Genomic DNA, 16,350 nt, shown 5'->3' with positions numbered 1-16,350 from the left:
CACACACTGTTTATAGGTCTACCGTTGAGTGTGCTGTTTGGACTTATTTTAATTTTTATTCCTGAGTTTATGTGACATAAAGCAGAAGATGTTCTCCACCATAAAACAGAGAAGCTGATGCTCACAAACCAACCTGATGTTCATCCATTCATCAATAAAGAGTAGAGTAAAAAGAAAAGCCATATATTTAGATCACAGTGGAGCGCACACAGCTCACTGAAAGAACATATTTCAAACCCAGCTATTTGGGATCTCCTTAAAATTATCTCAGCAATAAGAAAGCATAGAAGAAAGAAGTTTGATGGCTTTATACGGCACTCAGCACACAATTATTTCAATGAATATAGCCAATTATAGTATTATAAATCTACAGGAAGATAAGCTCGATGAACAGACTGTCCTCATATTACACAGATATCGCTCAAGTACACATTTATTATATTCCTGCTGAGCAAGGTTACCTCGCGGTGAGATGAGAAATAATCTATTACTGCTCAGCAGAGAGATAAGAGCGTTGCATTTGCTTCCCTTTACATGAGTGCGCTATAGGACAAATGGTTGTAATAAAGTTCCACATTGAGGCCACACGAAAGTTGCAGTCTGTACATGATCACATATGCCAACAACATGGCTAAATACATGGAAGCCAAGGGTTTATGTCAACATTCAAGTAGGAAAAAAAAAGCTTTTAAGGTTAGACTTTAACAAATTTAGGAAATCCTAAAAAATCCAGGTTAGACATTTATTGACGGACGCGTAGGTTGGAGTTATCTTTTGGGGCCAATAAACATTTAAAAAATGATTTAAAAGAAAAATTCTGTAGAAAAATATAGACTTTGAATGGAGCAGAAACCAGCTTGCTCTCCATTCCATTCAAAGCCTACTCAAGTTATGTGAGACTCAGGGATGGATATATGATAAATGTACCTTGAGGGAAAATCTCTTTGAGCTTGCTAACAGGTCACAGACAATCACAAATACTTTTTTGAATTATGACACTCAATATAAGCCCTAAGGGGGACATTCATTATGGTATTTATGCTACTATATTGGCGTAAAAAAGTTGCACATTTTGGCACACACCATACCATTGCAGCAAAATGTATGACTTTTCCACCTTTTCTTCTGAAAAGGGGCGTAGTGAGAGCAGGAGGGGGTGGGGCTAGAAGGCCGGGCACACATATTTGCATTCACACCAGCCTCGCCAGCTAGGAGGCTGCTGTAGATTTTGGTCCGTTACATGGCCTGAGCAAGGATGCACCAAATTTACGAGAGGCCTGTGCCTCTTCAAAAATTTGGCACATCCTTTGGTTCTGCAGGGGAAATCAAGACCAGCAATGAAAAAGGACCACATTTGAATGGAGTTTGTATTATATCCCAGAGTTTGCGTGGGCTTCCTCTAGGTACTCTTATTTGCTTCCACAATTCATGTTGATAAGTTAATAGACTTTCTAAAACAAATTCTCCACTCATACTTCTGTACTAGCTGTAGTGTGAGAGTGTGAAAAGGTTTTTTGGTGCAAGTAACCTATATACTACAGCATTATTCTGCCACTCAGGAACCACAGCAAATGCTCTCTAAGAAAGTAATGTACTTACCAACACCTTTCGTCCTGATTTTTTAAAGAATGAAAATATTGTGTGGAAGATGTTCTCCTTTTCCTGTGGGATCACACATGGTGCAGGGTTTTTGTGGAACGCACATTGTGCTTTCTCTTGAGAAATCTATAGAAAGACAAATACATTGTAAGGTTTAGTTTCTGTTCTAGAGTGATGGGGTGAAACTTTACTATGACGGGTCATAGTCTGCGGTTGTTATAAAAGATTTCCAACCCTGAAAAATTGTAAGAAGGAATAAAACACAACATATTCAAAATTATTCCACCAGAGTTTTTATAGCATGATCAGTTATAATACTATATTTCATATTCATAGAAGCATACTAAAATACGCACATACATTTATTGGTATTCTTTTGGTTTGATTTTATTGCAGTAAACTCCGTATTGACTTTTTAATGAAGTTTGAGTTTTTTAATCAATTTTGTCATGTATATTGAGTCCAAGTTTTAAATATGGATCAAAAACATGCTTAATAGAAAAGGAAAATATAGATGATGCATTTTTTACAGGCTCCATTGACTTCCGTTAGAATATATTGTAGAAATACTGTGGCCTCCAACAAGGCATACTGTGCATTGACAATTTGTATAATGTCAGTAGGTGCTCCCCAGTCCTCCTGTGAAATCTGATGTAGCCATTAGTGTTGGTCGAGCACCAAATGGCTCGGGTGCTCGAGTAGAAAACATCGGGATGCTCGGGTGCTCTACCGAACATCCGAGCACAATGAAAGTCAATGGGAGAACCAGAGCATTAAACCGGGCACGCCCTACTCTGAAGAGGGGACAGTGTCAGGTTCACAGGAAAAGGTCAGAAATTGATGGAAACACCATTGAAATGGTTCGGGAACAGCATGGGTAGTATGTCTGGATGCATCTTGGACTCCCAGGTCACTGCTGGGAACGATGTTGTCCGAGTAGTACGCCACTTTTACAGCCTGACAATAATATGCACAAAACCAAAGATAAAATCGATTTTAGAGGAAAAATTGTTAGGAAACATTCTTTCCTGTATATTTACTTGTATATAAAGTTCTGCCAAAAATTACAAGGAAGAGGCACTCTGATACAACCTGTATATCACATAAAGGAGGGCCTCATTCACATTGTGGTACAATTGTTCAGGTAGTGGGACTCCTATGCTCATAAAGCCTATGCACTAAGTGAAAGGGCTGCCAAAAATTACAAGGAACCGGCACTACAATACACCCTTTATTACACATAAAGGAGGGCATCATACACACCCTTGAAAAATTATGATTGATGACCTGCTGGTGACCCTCAAAAACTATTGGAGCAAGGGCCTGCTGATCTGACCATCTAAAACATAAGGGGCGAGTGCCTGCTGCTGATCTGACCCTCTAAAACATTTGGGGCGAGTGCCTGCTGCTGCTGAGCTGACCCTCTAAAACAAAAGAGGTGAGGGTCTGCTGCTGATATGACCATCTAAAACATTAGGGGCGAGGGCCTGCTGGTGACCCTCAAAAACATTATGAACAAAGGCCTGCTGGTGACGCTCTAAAACATTATGGGAGAGGGCCTGCTGGTGACCATCAAAAACATTATGGGTGAGGGCCTGCTGGTGACCCTCTGAAACATTATGGGTGTGGGCCTGCTGGAGACCCTCTAAAACATTATGGGTGAGGGCCTGCTGGTGACCCTCAAAAACATTATGGGCGAGGGGATGCTAGTGACCCTCTATAACATTAAGAACAAGGGCCTGCTGGTGACTCTCTAAAACATTAAGAACAAGGGCCTGCTGGTGACTCTCTAAAACACTATGGGCGAAGGCCTGCTGGTTATCCTCTAAAACATTATGGGTGACGGCCTGCTGGTGACACTCTAAAACATTATGGGTAAGAGCCTGCTGCTGAGCTGACCCTCTAAAACATTAGGAGCAAGGGCAGCATAGTAAGCATGTTGATATGATGAAGGAGGAGCAGGAGGACGAGAAAAGGGAGATTGAACCATGGGAATACAGTGTATTCAATACATCATAAAAGCCATATTTAGAGTGCCTTTATGTTCAGCCACTTTCCTCTAGTGGTGTAGAGAAGTCAGGGGCAATCCGGTCAGCAAGGTGTAGAGCACCAGTTCATGCCATGTGTCCAGCTTGGACACCCAATAGTTGTAAGGCACAGAGGGATCATTGAGGACGCTGACACGGTCTGATATGTACTTCTTCACCATCTTCCAAAATGTTTCCCTCCTAGTGACACTAGGCCACGCATTAGGTTTAGGGTGCTGGCGGGGTGTCATAAAACTATCCCAGGCCTTGAAGAGTGTTGCCCTGCCTCTGTTGGAACTGCTGTGTGCTCCCCTTGTCTCCCCTCCACGGATGGCCAAGGAACTACGTACTCTGCAGCCAGCGTTGTCAGCTGGAAATTTTTGGAGCAATTTTTCCAAAAGGACCTTCTGGTATTGCACCATTTTGCTCGTCCTCTCCAATACAGGGATGAGATATGAGAAGTTCTCTTTGTAGCAGGGGTCAAGAAGGGTAAACAACCAGTAATCAGTGTTGGCCAAAATGCGCACAATGCGAGGGTTACGGGAAAGGCAGCCTAACATAAAGTCAGCCATGTGTGCCAGAGTCCTAACAGACAAGACTTTGCTGTCCTCATCAGGAGGATGACTCTCAATCTCCTCATCCTCTTTCTCCTCTTCTACCCATCCACGCTGAACAGATGGAATAAAATTTCCATAGGTACTACCCTCTGTAGCGGAGGCAACCACCTCCTGCTCCTCCTCATCATCCGATTTGCGCTGAGAAGACAAACTGAGGGTGGTCTGGCTATCACCCTGTGTACTGTCTTCCGCCATTTCCACCTCTTCCACATGCAAAGCGTCCGCCTTAATTGTGAGCAACGAGGGTTTGAGTAGACACAGAAGTGGGATGGTTACGCTGATAATAGTGTTATCGCCACTCACAATCTGTGTTGATTCCTCAAAGTTGGGTAAAACCTCACAGAGGTCAGACATCAATGACCACTCGTCGCTTGTGAAGAGTGGAAGCTGACTGGAAAGGCGACGACCAAGTTGCAGCTGGTATTCCACTACTGCCCTCTGCTGCTCACAAAGCCTGGCCAATATGTGGAACGTGGAGTTCCAGCGCGTTCTCACGTCGCACAATAGTCGGTGAGCTGGCAATTTAAAGTGCTGCTGTAGCATTGCCAGACCAGCGGAAGCTGTCAATGACTTGCGGAAATGGGCACACACACGGTGCACCTTCACCAGTAGCTCAGGCAAATTGGGGTAGGTTTTGAAAAACCGCGGAACCACTAGGTTGAACACGTGCGCTAGGCATGGTATGTTTGTGAGCTTGCTGTGCACCAAAGCCGCCACCAAGTTAAGGCTATTATCAGACACAACCATGCCTGGTTGTAGGTTGAGTGGCGAGAGCCACAGCTCAGTCTGGTCCCTTATCCCCTGCCACAGCTCTGCGGCGGTGTGCTGTTTATCACCTAAGGCTACTTTCACACTAACGGCAGGACGGATCCGACAGGCTGTTCACCCTGTCAGATCCGTCCTGCCGCTATTTCGCCGTGCCGCCGCTCCGTTCCCATTGACTATAATGGGGTTGGCGCGGAGCTACGGCGCAGCACGGCAGTGCGCGATGAAAGGTCGCCGGACTAAAAGTACTGCATGTCCGACTTTTTAGTCCTATGGCCTCTCACTGCGAACTACCATGCTGCGCCGGAGCTCCGCCCTTGTCCCCATTATAGTCAATAATGGTGACGGAGCGGCAGTCCGGTGGCACGGCGAAATAGTGTGAAAGTACCCTAAGCAGATCAGTTTAATCACGGCCTGTTGACGCTTCCCCACTGCAGTGCTACACTGCTTCCAGCTACTGACTGATGTCTGACTGGTGCTGCACATGCTGGTGTAAGGCTGGGGCTGCACACCGTTAAAAATATTGTCAGCTGGGGACCCATCAGGCTGCGGAAAGTCTCAGTGCCCACAGGCCTAAATGGCAACATTTTCCGGGGCCAGCAATTTAGAAAGGTGCGCATTTAGTGCTATGGGCTGTTGGTGGGTGTCTGGGTATTTGTGCTTTTGTTCAAAGGCCTGAGGTATAGACATCTGTATGCTGCAATGGGACACAGAAGCGGTGCATGGCGTGAGGCATCCATGCCTGTTTCTTGGAAAGTGGATTGGCCATCATGTAAAAGAAGAGGAGGCAGTGTTGTGACCCGCAGACACTGATTGTGGACCCAGGCGTTTTGATGCGCCAGACTGCGGAACACCTACCCCTTGGCAAGGGAGATTGTCGCAAGGGGATGTTCCGGGAAACGGAAGGCGGGCCTGGTTGGTGTGGCCCGCCTTCTCCCTTTTGCTACTCCACTGCCTCTTCCAGCCTGTTGCAGTGCTGCGGATCCCTCCCCCTCTGTAATACTGTCCTCGCTCGGCTTGCCAACTTCCCAGGTTGGGTCAGTGACTTCATCGTCCACCACCTCCTCTTCCACTCCCTCACTCTGGTTATTCTCCTGACTTGTTGACCTAGCAACAACCTTAGTTAATTGTGGTTGACTTAACGGCAACTGTGTCTCATCATCATCATCCACCTCGTGAAACACTAATTGCCGTTCCCTACCATCATCTTCTTGTGACTGTGGATGCTCAATAGTTTGGGAAACAGGGCACAAAATATTCCACGGCCTCTGCGTGCACCATCAGCAGCACGGCCACTTCCCCGTCCCTTACTGCTCATTGAATTGTATATATGCTTGCAAATATGTCACAAGTACAGTAGCGCAGGTTTTGTAAGTGTATGCGCAAATAAAGTACACAGAATGTCACAGATATTTTTAGGATGCGCACACGTTAAACAGGAGATGTAGCACAGATAATGTCGCTGTCCGCAGCGTCTATGAAAAAGGTACACTGAATGTCACAGATAATTTTAGGATGTCCAAACGTTATACAGGAGGTATAGCGCAAGTAATTTCGCTGTCAGCAGTGGCTAATAAAAAATTACACTGAATGAATGTCACTGATATTTAGAATGCGCAAACGTTATACAGGAGGTATAGCGCAAGTAATGTTGCTGTCATCAGCGGCTAATAAAAAAATGACACTGAATTAATGTCACTGATATTTAGGACGGGCAAACGTTTTACAGGAGATATAGCGCAGGTAATGTCGCTGTTACCAGCAGCAAAAAAAGTGACAAAATGTCACTGATATTTTGGATATGCAAATGTTATACAGGACATGTAGGGCAGGTAATGTAACTGTTCGCAGAGGGACACATCTACGGAAAAAGTACACTGGATGTCACAGATATTTTTAGGCTGCACACACGTTAGACAGGAGATGTAGCACAGATAATGTCGCTGTCTGCAGCGGCCAAACAATTGAAAGCTATTTAGCGCAGGTTGCTCTAAAAATATATATTGCTGCCAGATACAACAATAGTCCTTAAAAGGACTTTTAGGTCTCTCTAACAATTCCACGCAATTTAGCACAGGTTGCGCTAATAATTATATTGCTGCCAGATACAACAATAGTTGTTAAAAGGACTTTTGGGTCTCTAACAAGTCTTTTTAATAAAATATTACTATTTCATTCCCTACACTCTCTGTCCCTTCTTCAGCACAGCTCTCCCTGACTGCACACGAACGTTGTTTTGGTCCACATCCGAGACGCAGTTTTTGCGTTTCGGATGCGGACCCATTCTCTTCAATGTGGCCGAAAAAGATGCGGACAGCACTTCGTCCGTTTTGCGGACAAGAATAGGCAGTTATATTAATGGCTGTCCGCGCCGTTCCGCAAATTGCGGAACACACATGGACGCAGTGTTTTGCGGATCTGCAATTTGCGGACCGCAAAACACACAACGGTCGTTTGCATAAGGCCTGAGACTGAGCCGAATACGTGTCATCAGGTGCTATGACAGCCAATACCTGTAATGCACGTAGCCAACATGGTTTCGGCATTACAGTTCCGGTCAACCAATACCTGTAATGCACGTAGCCAACATGGCTTCGGCATTACAGTGAATAGCAGCACCTACCTGCATGTTTGTTGGCTGCATAACAGCCAACAAACATGCATGGAGGAGACTTAAGCATCGCGCTCGAGCACGGCCGAACACCGCGATGTGCCAAGCATCGGGATGCTGGAGTAAAATTAGTGTTCGGCAGAGCATGCTCGCCCAACACTAGTAGCCATCAATAGCAAACAGTAGTATTCAGTGATGAAAGCAGGTTCTGACTAGGTATTAATGATACAAAGATGTCTTTCAATCACTGATCAAGACTGCCCACTGAGATTTTAGGAATCGCAATTCATTAAAAGTTATACTAAATATTTTCCAGCAAAATTATATATAAATCAGCTCAGTTCCTTCTGCTCTATAACATGCTGCCTGCAGATAAGACTGCATGTTCAATAAGGGTTCCCTTTAATGTGTATGGTTAGCTTTAACCAATGTAATAATTTAGCAGTCCACTAAATAAACCAATTAGAAGCTGTTACAAAATATATAAATGTAATATAACTACTGACTTCAAAACAATTTAACACCACCTTTAACCCCTTCTGGACCCTGCCATTTTTCACTTTAAAGGGGTTGTCCGGGTTCAGAGCTGAACCCGGACATATCCTTATTTTCACCCTGGCAGCCCCCCTGAGCCTAATGCTCCGATGCGCTCCAGTGCCCTGTGCTAGATCGCGCAGGGCACGGGCTCTTTTGTTTTCAATAACACACTGCCGGGCGGTAACTTCCACCCAGGTGTGTGTTCGGTGACGTCACCGGCTCTGAGGGGCGGGCTTTAGCTCTGCCCTATCCGTTTTACTGGCTAGGGCAGAGCCAAATCCCGCCCATCAGTGCCGGTGACGTCACCGGGGTTCCTGTCAGCCCCATGGAGAGCCCCGGTAAATGCCTTTGCCCTGTGCAATTTAGCGCAGGGCAAAGGAGAGCATCGGAGCATGAACTGCTCCGATGCTCATGTCAGGGGGGCTGCCGGGGTGAAAATGGAGGGCTGTCCAGGTTCAGCTCTGAACCTGGACAACCCCTTTAAGGACCAGGCCATTTGTTGCAAATCTGACATGTGTCACTTTATGTGGTGATAACTTTAAAACGCTTTTACTTATCCAGGCCATTCTGAGATGGTTTTTCGTTACATATTGTACTTCATGACACTAGTAAATTTGAGTCAAAATATTTCATTTTTATTTATGAAAAAAAAAAAAAATTTACCAAAAATGTGGAAAAATTCTAAATTTTCTAAATTTCAATTTCCCTGCTTTTAAAACAGCTAGTGATACCTCCTAAAATAGTTATTACTTTACATTTCCCAAATGTCTACTTCATGTTTGGATCATTTTGTAAGAGCTTACATAAAAGAAAACACACATAAATGGCCCCATTTTAGAAACTACACCCCTCAAGGTATTCAAAACTGATTTTACAAACTTTGTTAACCTTTTAGGTGTTCCACAAAAATTAAAGGAAAATGGAGAAGAAATTTCAGAATTTCACTTTTTTGTCAGATTTTCCATTTTAATCCATTTTTTCCCGCTAACAAAGCAAGGGTTAACAGCCAAACAAAACTCAATATTTATTACACTGATTCTGTAGTTTACAGAAACACCTCATATGTGGTTGTAAAGTGCTGTGCGGGCACACGGTAGGGCGGAGAAGGAGAGGAACACCATATGGTTTTTGGAAGGCAGATTTCACTAGGATAATTTTAAGTTGCCATGTCACATTTGAAGACCCCCTGATGCACCCCTAGAGTAGAAACTCCCAAAAAAGGACGCCATTTTGGAAACTACTGGATAAGGTGGCAGTTTTGTTGGTACTATTTTAGGGTACATGTGATTTTTGGTTGCTCTATATTACACTTTTTGTGAGGCAAGGTAACAAAAAATTGCTGTTTTGGCACCGTTCATCTGACAGGTTAGATTATTTGGTATTTGTATAGAGCAGGTTGTTACGAATGCGACAATACCAAATATGAAAATTTTTGTTTGTTTCAGTTTTGCATAATAAAGCATTTTTAAAAAAATATCTTTTTTAGTCTCTCCATATTCTGAAAGCCATAGTTTTTTATTTTTTGGGGGGCGACTGTCTTATGTAGGGGCTCATTTTTTTGGGTACGAGATGACGGTTTGATTGGTATTATTTTAGGGTGCATATGACTTTTTGATCACTTGGTATTACACTTTTTGTGTTATAAGGTGAAAAAAAGGCTTTTTTGACACAGTTTTTATTTTACATTTTTACAGTGTTCACCTGAGGTGTTAGATCATGTGATATTTTTATACAGCAGGTTATTACGGATGCAGCGATACCTAATATGTATACTTTTAAAAATTTTATTTAAGTTTTACACAATAACAGCATTTTTTAAACAAAAACAAAATCATGTTTTAGTGTCTCCATATTCTGAGAGCCATAGCTTTTTTTTCTTTTTTTGGGCGATTGTCTTAGGTAGGGTCTCATTTTTGCGGGGTGAGATGACGGTTTGATTGGTACAATTTTGGGGTGCGTATATCTTTTTGATCGCTTGGTATTACACTTTTTGTGATGTAAGATGACAAAAAATTGCTTTTTCTACACCATTCTTTTTTATTTTTTACGGTGTTCACCTGAGGGGTTAGTTCATGTGATATTTTTAGTTCATGCGCCGAATGACGACCATTACGGCGCAGGCGCGGGATTTGAGGCTGCAGGCAGAGCCAGCGAGAGGAGGAGAGAGCTTGCTGGCCCTGTCAATCAAGTGGAGGAGGGGCGTTTTTTTTCAAACAGAGGATGCGGCAGAGCATCTGATATTGTTGGAATTCTGGTAATCTAGCCCCAGTTTCCATGATAGAAATGCAAAATAATCAAGATCCACACAAGACCAAAATTTAAAGACCAAAAAGGCTCCTAAGAAAAGATGCTCTGTTATAGACCATCCCTTGACAATAAGTTGTTCACAAAGTCTTCTTGTGCTGTCTTGTGAAGTCTTCTTCTCTATGGGGAATTCTGGCACTAAGTGTTCAATTTCCCTGCAGCGCCGCCACAAGAGAAATGAAGTATTACACAGTGACCATTTAAATCAATGAGATGTCAGTATAACGCAGAACAGATCCTCCACAGTGAGAGATGCTCTTTGTAACAGCTCCTCACTCTGACCAAAAGATGAGGATCTTGAACAGGGAATTCCCTCTATTAAACCATAACTGCTAAATAGGGGATATGAATATGAGTTTCCTAAAATGAATGACGCCTTGAAAGAAAAAACTCAAATGTTAGTACTATAGTGGAAGCATTTTATTTTGAATGTTGTTTGCTAAAAAGAATCTACAACTACATTTTATACACTTTTTGACAACTATCCCATATATTATAATATTGGAAAACATGGCAGATGCCAAATATTAATTCTTGACTAAAGGGGTTTCCGTGACACAGCAGGTCTTGCAAACCCACCTTAATTACACATTATTATTATATATATATATATATATATATATATATATATATATATATATATAATTATAATAAACATATATAATTGTAATAAATTGGAATGCTCCTCTTCTGAAAATCCTGCTTCCGTTGATGTCATGTCCTTTCCAGATCTCTGGACTGGGCTATTTACGGGACACTACTTCTTCTATGGACAGGGCCAGAATTATTCCTCTTCCTGATGCATGTGAAATCTACCTCATATGCGCATGCGCCAGGGAGACGGATAGTTCTGAGCCCAAAGGAACCAGATTCCAGCAAGGCCAGTCCATACAACTTCAGGAAAGTAAGTATGTTGCAGACATTCTTCTACAGGCAAATTAAGTGTAATTAAAGTGGGTTTGTTTGCGGAGCCCCGGAGAACACCTTTATGTTTCAAATGCTTTATTGAAAAACATGTTCATCATCATAAAAGCATCCGGTGACATCAAAGAATAATTTCTGAAATGCATACAGTTTGTTCATGCATTAAGTATAGACAAACAAGGAAATAATAAAAAAGAAATAATATGAATAAAACAACAACAAATGTCAAATGGAGGTCCTCTAGTGATCTTTAGATAGATAACAGCAAGTGAATTAAGATAGTATCAAGAATATGAACAGGATGCTCAACTTTAGTTTGAGGTAACATCACGCAGAATATTGAACTTTAGAGTGATAGACTGTGTTGTAGTCTGGCGGAGTAGGTTGAGGAGACCCAGGGTTCCCACAGTTTTTCAAACGCTTCAAAAGTGTCCGCTCGAATTGCTGAAAGTTTTTCATAAAGAAGTATTCTATTGACTCTATCTAAAACTGCTTGGAAGCTTAAGACACTTGTTTTCCACTTAAACGCTATATGAATTCTGGCTGCCATTAAAATGTGTTGTGACAATTTGAATTTGGCAAAAGTTAGTCCAGGAGGCTTATCCCCCAAGAGGCATAGAGCTGGTGTAACCTGGTATTGACACCCTAATATTGTGGTAAGCAATTTGCCAATTTTGGACCAGAATAATTGAACATGAGGGCAGGTCCACCAGATGTGGTAGACCGTACCATCTTCAGTACATCCCCTAAAGCATAAAGGAGATACATCTGGATATATACGGTGTAGCCGAAATGGCACTAAGTGAGTTCTATGCAGTACCTTAACTGAGGTCTCAGCTAGTGTAATCTGCCAAGAAGTCTTGGTCAAAGTCTGGGAACGAAGAAACCACTCAGATAGTGGATATTCCTCCTGGGTGTCCCTCTCCCACTCCACCATGTACGGAAGACGAACCCCTTCAGGTGTGAGGTCCAGCATACCATACAGTCTAGATAATAAACCCCATCTACATAAGGAGAAGTTGACAAATCGTTCAAAAGAGGTAGTCTAATATCTGATTATCAATCTTCAGGGAATGAAGGAATGAAAAAATTTGATTAGCCCTGAACGATTCACCGCTAGGAAGGTCCACTTTATCTCTAAAATCGCTCAAGGCAATCAATTTCCCCCTAACTAGGAATCTGTGCAGAGTTGTATAATTGCTGTCGATCCACCACTTAAAATCTGAGTGTCTTAATCCTGGAGGGAAGGCAGGATTGCCTATCAATTGGCGGCGCGTCAGAGCAAATTCTATTTGGGATGGGTAGCGTAGACCAGACTAAAGCTTTCCATGACCAAGGAGATAAAAGGGACTGCTCCAACGCGACCCACAGGGGATGGGTTTCACATTTTGTGTGCGTCAAGAAAAGCTGGGCTAACCTGGCCGCTTTATAGTACTTCATGAAATCAGGGACTGATAGACCCCCTTGTGTTTTGTGTCGGCACATGGTAGCCCTAGCAATACGGGCCCGTTTATTACCCCATATGAACCTCATTACATCCCTTTGAAGACCTTGAAGATCACGACTCGGGACCGAGATTGGTATAGTCCTGAATAAGTAAAGGAGTTTGGGTAGGACAACCATCTTGATAACATGTATTCTTCCTATCCAGGATATCGGTAACGCCTGCCAGATTTTAAGGTCTTCTCTAATACTACGGTACAATGGAATGTAGTTCAACCTATACATCTGATGTGGGAGGGTAGGTAATAACGTGCCTAGATACGGAATGTGAGTGGGCATGTAGTGAAATCGGAAGTTTGTAAGGAGGAGAGACTTCAGGGATGGCGGACAATTACATAACATAAGTTCGGATTTTTGATGATTAATTCGCAGTCCAGAGGCCTCTGAGAATTTTTCTAAAAGACGTAAGAGGTTTGGCAGGGAAACAAGGGGATTGGTGAGGGTAAGGAGGAGGTCGTCTGCAAACAAACTCAATTTGTAATCCTTCTCACCAATTTTGATCCCCATCACGTTTTGATCATTTCTAATAGAGATAGCCAATGGTTCCATCGCCAAGGCAAAAAGCGCCGGAGAAAGAGGGCAGCCCTGTCGTGTGCCTCTAAGTATATGTATAGGGGAGGGGTTCAGGGATGGGAGTTTAAGGTAAGCTACTGGGGTTGAGTAAAGAGCTTTGATAGCCTGCACAAATGGGCCTTTAATACCTATAGATTGGAGGACTGAATATAGGTAATCCCAGGTGACTGAGTCGAAAGCCTTTTCTATATCAAGGGCCAGGACAGCTAACAGTGTTTTCCCTTTGTTTGCCACTTGGATCAGATTAAGGGTTTTTCGAATGTTATCAGGGGCTTCCCTACCAGGAATAAACCCTACCTGATCTTTCCCTATAAGACTAGGAAGCAGATTATTAAGTCGACGTTCAAGTATAGATGTAAGAATTTTTGTGTCCAAATTCAATAAGGAAATTGGTCTAAAGTTGGCGGGGGATAGGTGATCTTTTTTTGGTTTCGGAATGACTGTAATATTAGCTGTCAAAAAATCAGGGTGCGGAGTGTTACCTTGCAATATGTGATTACAATATTTAGCGATATGCGGGGTTAGGAGGGAGGCAAATTTTTTATAATATAGGGCAGACAGCCCATCAGGGCCCGGCGCCTTACCTAGTTTCAGGGACTTAATTGAGAAATCCACCTCTTCAGTTGTCACTGCTTTTCCCAGGTCATGCACTGCCTCGGGAGAAACCTGTGGCATTCCAATAGAAGTTAAGAAGCTATTGAGGTTCTGGCCTTGATTGTTACTCGGTTTGGCATACAACTTCTGGTAGAAGGCATGGAATGTCTGGTAAATAGTTTCAGGGTTGGAAGAGGTTTGACCTGTGGTGGATCTAATCCGAAATACCTGATTAATAGTCTGCTTAGCTTTAAGTTGACGGGCCAACATTTTATCAGGTTTATTAGCATACCTATAGTAGTAGGAATCAGTCCACCGTAGGGCCTTTTCCGTTTGATCTGTAAGAATCATGTTAATTTGGAGTTTAGTGTTCTTAATTTCCTTGATAAGATATAATGATGGGGTTCTCTGGTGTGCATTTACTAATCTGCTAAGTTTGGATTCAAGGTTCAGTAAAGTTACTTGTTTCTCTTTTTTTAAACGTGAGGCTTCCTTTATAATCTGACCTCTCATATAGGCCTTGTGAGCAAGCCAAACTATTGTGGGTTCCACGTTTTGGTCAGAGTTATCTAGAAAGTACTGCTTTAACTCATCTTGAATCCGATCATGTATGACTGGTCTGGTCAGTAAAGACTCATTAAGCCTCCATGAATACAACCTACTAGTTGGCGTGGACGGGGTAAGATCTGCCACAACCATGTCATGGTCTGACCAAGATATTACCTGGTGTCTACAGTACGCTAGATGTGGCAGAAGGGATGACGAAATTAAAATTAGGTCAATGCGCGTATAGAGATGATGGGCTGGGGAATAGTATGTATAACCCCTCTGGCCACCATTGTACTCCCTCCAAGAGTCCGCCAAGAAAAGGGACTTCATAACATTCATAATTTGGTTCCCTAGGACAGTAGGGCGTGGAGTGCTAAGTTGTGCTGAGCGATCCAGCTGAGGATTCATCACAAAATTAAAGTCTCCTGCCCATATGATCTCATCATACCGTAAGGCCTCTATTAGGCGAAATATATGGGTGAAGAAGGTAATCGGGTCATCATTTGGAGCATATGTATTAACCACACACATAACTGTCCCTTTATATTCTCCCAACAAGATAACGTAGCGACCATCCTGGTCGATAATCTGGTCAGTAACCTGTATTGGAAAGGAATTCTTTATCAGAGTAATTACTCCCCTGCTTTTAGTACGGAAGTTAGAAGAAAAAAATCTGGAGTAACGGGAGTGAAAGTATTTAGGATGAGATGACGGGGTGAAGTGGGACTCCTGTATACAAATGATATCTGGGTTATGTCTATGGTAAGTTGTAAAAGCCATTTTGCGTTTACCTGGGGAATTCAAGCCCCGCACATTATGTGATATTAACTTACACATTATCCCAGCAAAAAATCATGTAACTCAGCGTGAATAATCGTCTCATTCCTAGAGAGCATCTAGTCATGACTGGTAGGATCTCCATATAGACAAGAAAACTGGAAAACATAACAAAAAACAACATAGCATAAACAGTGCTGGTTTACAGCAAGAATGGCGAGGCCTAAGGAGGCCTGCAATAACAAATGGACCTACTGCAGAAATCAGGGGAGCAACAATGGACCCCGATTCCGCACGATAAGGCCCAAAGAAGGAGGACAGCAAGAAAGTCCGATGTGCCGGAACCCTGGCGAATGTCCTGAGACACGTCCCTGCAGGTGTCCATGGATGACGGATCTCAAAACCAGGATAAACAGGTATCATAATGCGCAGTCTCACCTTGGAAACAGGGAAAACAGTAATAACAGGATCCCATTCTTAATGGTTCGGCGACTTGGCGTTGGTGGGTACCTGGGTCCAGACTCTGGCCGGACGCTGAGGTCTTGGGGGCGCCGCTGATTTATCCAGTTGAACCACCTTTAATCCGGCTTGTCGTAGCTTCTCAATCCCCTCCTCAGGAGTATGGATCGTGTAAGAGCGGGAATTAAGCTGGAAGGATAGGGCAAAAGGAAACCCCCATCTATAGCGCACTTGAGCTTGCTGTAGTGCTTGCGTGACTGGTTTCATCTCCCTACGCTTACGCAGTGTTGTGGGAGCCAGGTCAGCATATATGTGCACTTCTGGCGGGAGATCGGGTAAGGCCGCCATATTGCGCGTCGCGTTCAGGATCATATCTCTGGTCTCCGGGTAATGTAGCTTCAAAACCACGTCCCTAGGATTGTCAGGGATGCGTGGCTTCCCCAGCGCCCTATGTATCCTGTCCATTCGTAGCTGACTCGATTGGACCTGGGGGAGTAAAGCTATGAATAAA

General features: G+C 43.2%; 1 protein-coding gene across 2 annotated transcripts in view; it reads right to left on the bottom strand.

Annotated features, from left to right (window-relative positions):
• ITGA9 (integrin subunit alpha 9) overlaps positions 1-16,350 on the bottom strand; it is a 459,851-nt gene that overhangs the window by 68,703 nt on the left and 374,798 nt on the right. For both annotated transcript variants that reach the window (XM_044293305.1, XM_044293304.1), the window contains one exon: positions 1,600-1,725. In XM_044293305.1, coding sequence (XP_044149240.1) covers positions 1,600-1,725 — 126 coding nt within the window. The remainder of the gene's footprint in view (positions 1-1,599; positions 1,726-16,350) is intronic.

Source organism: Bufo gargarizans, chromosome 5 (assembly GCF_014858855.1).
Source record: "Bufo gargarizans isolate SCDJY-AF-19 chromosome 5, ASM1485885v1, whole genome shotgun sequence".
Classification (NCBI taxonomy): Eukaryota; Metazoa; Chordata; class Amphibia; order Anura; family Bufonidae; genus Bufo; species Bufo gargarizans.
This window is presented reverse-complemented; position numbering and strand designations above follow the sequence as displayed.